We start from the raw sequence: 8,217 nt of genomic DNA on the forward strand, positions 1-8,217 counted from the left end.
TTTGTACATTGTTAAAAATGGTATTAATGAGATTGTCTGTAGTTAGCATATGTTGTGGGATTTCAATGATATTTGTTTGTGATATTTCTGGTATTGCTGGTACAGTTCCCATTCCAACTTGTAAAAGCCATGTATTATGTTCTAGTTGTCCTTCACTGCGCATATTTGTAGTGAGAGTTAGATGCCTGAAATGTTGCCATAGGTGACTGGCTTTTATGCAGCATTCAATAATATCCGTTTGTGTTCCTCTTGGCACAACAGGAAGTGTCTGTCTAAAATCTCCTCTTATACAATAATTTTGTTTCCAAATGGTTTAGTGTTGTTCATAATTTCCTGTAGAAGTGTGTCAATGCATCGAAGACCATGTTTGGGGAGCATAGTTATTTCATCAATGAGAATGATAACAGCTTTCCGTAATAGTTCTGCTTCTGGGGACGTTAGTCTCATGCAAGAAACGGATGTATCAAGTAGTGGGACAGGTAGCTTCCCACCTTTGAGTAAAGTAGCTGCAATTCCTGTGGTAGCAAACGGCAATATGATGTGACCTTGACCTCGTGTATATGCAATGAGCGTAGTGTATAGGAATGTTTTTCCGGAACCTCCTGGCCCATCAACATAAAAGCAGTGGTTGTGACTGTATTCATTATGTACTGCCATGACTATGGTGTTGAAAGCAGCTAACTGCTGATTGTTAAGCATTGCAATGTTGTGATTAGCGCAATTTTGTTCTTCAAGGACATTATATGTTTGTTCTTGTGGTGCATTTCCGGTGGGAATTGGCAAGCCAAGCAGTTCACATGACAATCCATGTTGTTGTAAAATGGAGTTAATATGGTGGAGTGCTTTGCTTTGGGCTATGTGTTGTGTGGTATTGTGCTGATAGTCAAGAGTGAACTGAATAAGGTGATCTTCCCACAACCGAAGTGGTTCAGCAGGCTGACAAAAGCAACATATGTAGGCGAACATTTCTCGTAACTGTTTTGGCATAATGTATGTGGCTGCATCTGTTAAAGAGTTATGCCATTCGTTATCTGATGCCAGAAGTCCATGTGCTAAAGCAGCAGCTTTAAAGGATTCACAAACAACACCATTGACAGTTTTCAATGCTTGGAAACTGATAGCCCCAGGAACATGTAGCAGTAACATGCGAAGGTAAAAGCGCTCTTCATTTTTTATACTAACGGTAAACATGCGTGCAACAATTTTGTCTCCACCGCGTTTTCTGGGTTGCCAATTGCCATGTGTGAAAACGTAGTAATGTGGAATTTCTGAGTACAGCCATTGTTGTGCATGGTTTGAATTTGCATTCAGGTTAAACCATGCTTCAAGTTTGGTTTGTGTAGTTTGTGCAGTAGAAAGTGCTTTTATTTCATGACCTGGTTGGAATATGATTGTTTGCTGGTTGGGGAGATGTATTGGAAGTCTGATGACTGTGTGAGAGCGATCATGCATTAATGATTCTCGTAATCGCCAAATAGCTTCCGGTGGGCTTACATAGCGACAGTCAATAAAATTGGTAATTTCATTGTAGTGAAGTTCTGCTTCGCCATTTGGTGTAATGGCCACATTAGCACAATCAAAGCCTTTAAATATGTATTTGTATATGTACTTAATAGCTGTGAGTGATGTGCATATTTCCACATTGATGTGAGCATTGTACTTGAGTGATAAGTATGGATTGTACGGTACCACATTTTGGTTTGACATTAGGTTACCTCTAACTTGTACTTGTTCGCCAGGTCGACGTTGGTAAAGAGGATAGGCATTAATGTTTAAAGTGGTTTCAGTAATAAATGGCTTAGGAAAAAGCTTTGAACATTTTCCATCTTTCATGCAGGGTGCACGTGGATATTGTGTGCCGCATGGACCATGTAGCATACAACGTGTGATAATGTTGCGCAAGACAGGATTGTCTTTTGATGGGATTTCTGCTGACACTAACTGATTGATTTTGGAGACTGTGTTAATTTTGTCCTCTGGTCGCAGTGTAAGAAGTATGTGTGCATGTGGTAGTCCCCTTTTTTGGAATTCGATGGTATATACAAAAGCTTTGGGCTGTCCAAACACTGCATGCTTTGTTATATCCTTGATAAGAGAATGTAGCTTAATTTGAAAAACACGTGCTACCAAGTCTGGTCGATCAGAAGTTTGTTCGCCGGCTCGTAAGTTGTCTTTAATTTCCGTCCAAGTTGGATTAGCAGTGAAGGTAACAAAAACATCTGGAGCTCCCCACTTAGAAAAAATAGACATAGCGTCACAGCAACGCTCTCGCATGTGTCTTGGTGATCCTTCAAAGGTTGATGGCAAAATGACAGGCACACCAGGTTGCATGTCACAATTATCAGCCATGTTTGCAAGGTGATCTGCAAGTCCCTGATACTGTTCAGCTCGTAAACGTTTTTGATTAAGACGAATGTAGTTTAATCTATTTGCCTCCACTTGAAGGTATGAATCAACTAACCACTGTTGAGTTAATTTGCCAGCAGACATGATGGGACTGAATTGTTGACGAATGGCTGTTAAGGCGGCCTTGTACTGTAACATGGAAACATTTTTGTTTACTGGATTAAGTTTAGCTGTATTGTATGACTCACATTGCCAATTTGGTTGCCATCCTGGTTCTCCATAGGGGAAAAGAAGTGCATATGTCATTGGATCCATGTTTGGGCTTAAAATATTTAAATTGATAAAAGGTTGGTTTGGATTGTCTGGGTTTTTTGGATATATGCGGATATCTCGTTTGAATGGTGGCTCACCATCTTCATTGACAAAGATCATAGCTACTTTGTTGGATGTGGGTGTGTTGTATCGTCTTGAATCAGATTGTCGATCACGTCTTAGCGCCATGCTTATTACTGGAATGGTTTCTCCTTTTTCAGCGGCAATTGTCATTTGTTGAGTTTGAACTTGACGCATTAGGTGATAACTTTGTGCAAGTCGATTGTGTTGTCTAAAAAAACGATCAATTTGGTCCATGATATTGTGGCGACAATCCTGATTGGCTGTATGAAGGTCACGAACGTTGGCTGCTTGTGTGCTGCCCAGAACGTATAGTTGTGCAAACTTTGGAGTTTCATTATTGATTGGTTGGAGGTGTGAAGTACGATGATATGTTTGTCCTTGAACTTTAAAAACATATGGTCCGTTACCTGGCAAAGTGACAATGTTGGCTCCCATAGATGCAAAGGAAAGAGCACTATTGTACGACCGTATTTTGTCTTTGAAATGAAGATAATCAGGGCAAAGTGGATTGGATAGTAAGTTAGTTAAAAACTCTGGATAGTGTAACTCCTGTCCATTAATGTCTTGTGGCGTAGGTAATTTAACTTTTCCCTTTTGGCAACAGTGTGTAAATTTTCCATCGGATGGGCGCTCAGCTATAAAATTAAAAGAACCACAAAACTGGCACATAATGTTAAATGGTCCGCAAGTATGTGGTGTCACTTGTTGTTCATGAAATATTGAAAAAGGATTTTTTTGTGTTGAGCTTGGTCCCTATGCGTATTTAAATGGATCACAAAGTTATAGTTGGGGAATTTTACTTAGTGATAACGTATATATACAGTGCAAAGTAAGACATCATGATGCCATTTGCACTGTATATATACGTTATCACCAAGTAAAATTCCCCAACTATAACTTTGTGATCCATTTAAATACGCATAGGGACCAAGCTCAACACAAAAAAATCCTTTTTCTATGTACCATTTAACAGGAAGGCACAGTCAGACCTTCTAGTGTTTTGCAGCTAGTCCACAACAGTAACACTTGGTGCGCAGGTATACCACAACCTTTACGTTCATGAAATATTGGCAAATGTGTGGTTGTTGTAGTATTTAGTGTGTGAAGTTGACCGGTTTCTTTGTTAGTATGTAAGTGTGTTGATGTACTTGGTAATGATGTATTAGAAAGGTCTGTAAGTTGCTGAATATGTGTGGTTACATCTTGGTTTTGTTTGCAAGGTGGTAACTTTTCAGTAGTAAGTAACAGTTGGGGACATAGGTCATTGTTAATTTGCGGAAGTTGCTCTTGTAGCATTGTCAGTTGAGGAACAGGGCGTTGTTGAGATTGTGCAAGCACGTCTGTTTGAAGTACAGTTGTTCTTTCCATGTTGTGTTGGACTATGGGTAGTTCGGGTTGTACATTAACGATGTGAGTTATTTGACTGTGCTGAATAGTATTTTGTGTGCGTTTTAGTTTGCTGCAAAGAGCTTTAGCAGCTCGTAGTTTGTTTAAAGACTCTTGGCTTTGCCTAGATAACCATCTTTGGTAGCGTTGGGCACTTTTAGTTTTGTTTGTTGTTGTTGGTGATGGGAGTTGTGGATTATTTGGTGCTAAATCTTGTTTTGTTTTTGAAACTGGGAGATGTTGTGTTCCAATTAAATTTTGTTGACATTGTACAGTAATAATGTCCGGCAGTTGCTGTTGTAGTGATGGTTGTTGAGTAAGTGTCTGTGGCTGACATTGTGGATGCACAGTTTGTTGAATGCAGGTGTTTTCTTCTGTTTGGGGTTGGACTATGGGTTGGTGCACTTGTGCAGTGAACATTACAGGCAGTTGACTTAGTTGTAATTTTTGTTGTGCACGTTTTTTTGTCATGAAAAGAGCATTAGCATCTCGCATTTTGTTTAGCGACTCTTGACTTAGCTTAGATACCCATTGTGCTTTGCGTTTTGCATTAGTTGATTTGGTAGTAGTTGTTGATGTATTGACATGGCATGTAATTTGTTGAATTTTGTGTGTTAAATGTGTGTTTGTTTCATAAACTGGTAGCTGTTTGGTTTGAAGTAACTGTTGTTGACATTGTAGACTGTTAATGGGAGGCAGTTGATGTTGTAGGTTAGTTTGTTGAGAAAGTGTATATGGCTGACACGTTGGATGAAAGGTTTGTGGAATGGTAGTTGTTTGCTCTGTTTGTGGTGGGAGTATGGCTTGGTGCCCTTGTGTATTGACGATTTCATGCACTTGACTTTGATGTAATTTTTCTTGTGTGCGTATGCGTTTCATAGAAAGAGCATTTTCTGTTCGAATTTTGTTGCGTGACTCTTGACTTTGTTTAGATAACCATCTTGCTTGGCGTGTTGCATTTTGTGTTGTGGTAGTATTAATTGTAGATGCATTTACATAGCATGTGAGTTGTTGAAGATTTGATGGAACATCCTGGTTAGGTAGTGAAAGTGTTTGATTTGGTGTTGGAAGTAAAGATTGGTGACATTGTGCATTGATAATTAGAGGTAGTTGATGTTGTAGTGTTGTTTGTTCAGTAGGTGTCTGACAGAGAGGATGCTCAGTTTTGTTAATGGAGCCTGTGTCCTCTATTTGGCATTGAACTCTGCGTTGCTGCACTTCTGCATTGCTGATTGTAGCTTCTTGACTTGTATTCAAAGTTTGTTGTGTGCGTTTTCTTCTCATTGAAAGAGCTTTAGCAGCTTTTGTTAAGCGACTCTTGGCTTTGCTTAGCTAACCATCTTGCTTGGCGTTGTGCATGTTGTTTTTTTTGTTGTAATGTTGGTTTGTTTTTGGAGTCCATAGCGATGTTGTGTTCCTTGAAAAGTCATTGTGTTATTTGCAATAGTAGACAGTGATAAAAGAAACTGGGTAACAACAGACAAACTTGGAGGTAGGAGGGCCCTGCTGCAAGCTTACAATCTATAGGGCTAATACAAATGAGTATTGGGAGGGCACTTGTGTATGTGTGCTAGTGCACAGCTCCTTTTATGGTTCTTTGTGGAGTTTGAAAGTAAGGAGTTAGTGATGTGTTCATAGTTTCCCGTACACAGCTCTTGTATTGGCTTGGAGTTTAAACAGCACAGTCACTGCGAGCTGGTGTGTGATAGTGTTGCGGCATTATTAGAGAAAGGATTTGCTGCTTGATATGTTAGCAGGTGTATAGCAGCATTAGGGCGTCTGGCAGGCACTAATACCGATGGTTTACTACTGTTTATGGTGCACATACTGTATGATGCTGAATGCATGGAGAGAGGAGCTAGCGTTATAGCTAGCCACATGAGCACAGTAAGGTATGTGATGGCTGGTGGGAGGAATGTGAATGTGTGCTTGTGGCTGGTCATTGTATTGTTGGGTGTGTGCGTAGTTGTGAGTATTGGAGACATAGATGGGTGTGTGTGTGTGTGTGTGTGTGTGTGTACTTATGAGTTTGGTAGGCATGGATGGGTGTGTGTGTGGTTGTGTGTATGTGTGAGTATTGGAGGCAGGTATGGGTGAGTGTGTGTGTGTACATGGGAGTATCATATGCATGGATGGGTGTGTGTGAGTGTGTGTTTACTTGTTAGTACTGGAGGCATGGATGGGTGAGTGTGTGTTTACTTGGGAGTATGGTAGGCATGGATAGTGTGTACGTGTGAGTATTGGAGGCATGTATGGTTGAGTGTGTGTGTGTGAGTGCACTTGTGAGAATTCTAGGCATGGATGGGTGTGTGTGTGTACGTGTGAGTATTGGAGGCATGGATGGGTGAGTGTGTTTAGTTGTGAGTATGGTAGCCATGGATGGGTGTGTGTGTGTGTGTAGTAGTGTGTATTGAAAGCATGTTGTGTGTAATATAGGCATAGACGTGTGTGTGGACTTGTGAGTATTGGAGTCATGGATATGTGTGTGTAGTTGTGAGAATTGTAGGCATGGATATGTGTGTGTGTATTTGTGAGTATTGGAGACATGGATGGGTGTGTGTGTGTGTGTGTGTAGTAGTGAGTATTTAAAGCATGGTGTGTGTAATATAGGCATGGACGTGTGTGTGTAGTTGTGAGTATTGGAGGCATGGATATGTGTGTGTAGTTGTGAGAATAGTAGGCATGGATATGTGTGTGTGTGTATTTGTGAATATTGGAGACATGGATGTGTGTGTGTGTGTGTGTGTGTGTAGTGGTGAATATTGTAGTCATGGATGTGTGTGTGTGTGGTTGTGAGTATAGGAGGCATGGATAGGTGTGTGTGTGTGTTTATTTGTGAGTATGGTAGTCATAGATGGGTGTGTGTGTGTGAGTAGTAGTGAGTATTGAAAGCATGGATGTGTGTGTGTGTGTAATATCAACATGGACGTGTGTGTGTGTACTTGTGAGTATTGGAGGCATGGATGTGTGTGTGTGTGTGTGTGTAGTTGTGAGATTTTGAGGGATGTATATGTGTGTGTGTGTATTTGTGAGTATTGGAGGCATGGATGGGTGTGTGTGTGTGTGTAGTTGTGAGTATTGCAGGGCAGGTTGTGTGTTAGTGTAGTTGTGAGTATGGGAGGCAAGTTTTAATTTTTTTTTTGGAGTATTGCAGGCATTGAGGTGTGTGTGTGTGTGTGTGTGTAATTGTGAGTATGGTAGGCAAGGATGTGTGTTTGTGTGGGTGTGTGTGCGCATGTTTGTGAGTATAGGAGGCATGGAAGGATGTGTGTGTGTGGGTGTGTGGATGTGAGTACTGAAGGCATAGATGTGTGTGAGTGTGTGTGTAGTAGTGTGATTTAGGGGCATGGATGTGTGTGTGAGTGTGTAGTTGGGAGAATTGTTGGCATCGGTTGGGTGTGTGTGTGGTTGTGATTATTGGATGGATGGGTGTTTGTGTGTGGTGTAGTTGTGAGTATTGGAGTCATAGATGTGAGTGTGGTTTACAATGACGTTGCTACAACAGTGTTCAAACATAGTTAAGTGTAGTGTGATATAGTGTGAGTATTGAAGGGACGTTAAAGGAAAATAGAAAATTATAAGACATATGTTGAAGTGTGGAAAGTATGTGTCCTGAATTTAGCCATGGATGTGTGTGTGTGTGTGTGTGTGTGTGTATAGTGTAATTTTGGAGTCATAGATGGGTGTGTGTTTTAGTGTGTGTAGTGGTGAGTATTGGACACATGGAGGTGTGTGTGTGTGTGTGTGTGTAATTGTGAGTATTGTAGCCATGTAGGGGTGTGTGTTTGAGTGTAGTAGTATTGAGTACTACAGGCATGGATGTGTGTGTGTGTGTGTGTGTGTGTAGTTGTGAGTATTGGAGGCATGGATGTGTGTGTGTGAATTTGTGAATATTGGAGGGATGGTTGCTTGTGTGGGTGGATGTAGATGTGAGTATTGGAAGCCTGGATGTGTGTGTGTGATTAATTGTGGGTATTGTAGGCATGCATGCATGGTGTGTGTGTGTAGTTGTGAGTATTGGTGTTATGGATGAGTGTGTATAGTTGTGAGTATTGTAGGCATGGCTGGGTGTGTGTAGTTGTGAGTTTT

At 40.8% G+C, this 8,217-nt stretch overlaps 1 protein-coding gene across 1 annotated transcript; it reads right to left on the reverse strand.

Annotated features, from left to right (window-relative positions):
- Positions 1-285: 285 nt before the first annotated feature.
- Positions 286-2,699, reverse strand: LOC146005796 (uncharacterized). The gene has a single exon (XM_083145221.1). The coding sequence runs from the start codon at positions 2,659-2,661 to the stop codon at positions 286-288; it is 2,376 nt and encodes a 791-aa protein (XP_083001347.1). The 5' UTR covers positions 2,662-2,699.
- Between the last annotated feature and the right edge of the window lie 5,518 nt (positions 2,700-8,217).

The sequence above is a fragment of the Crinia signifera genome, chromosome 5, assembly GCF_055691185.1.
Source record: "Crinia signifera chromosome 5, ASM5569118v1, whole genome shotgun sequence".
NCBI lineage: Eukaryota > Metazoa > Chordata > Amphibia > Anura > Myobatrachidae > Crinia > Crinia signifera.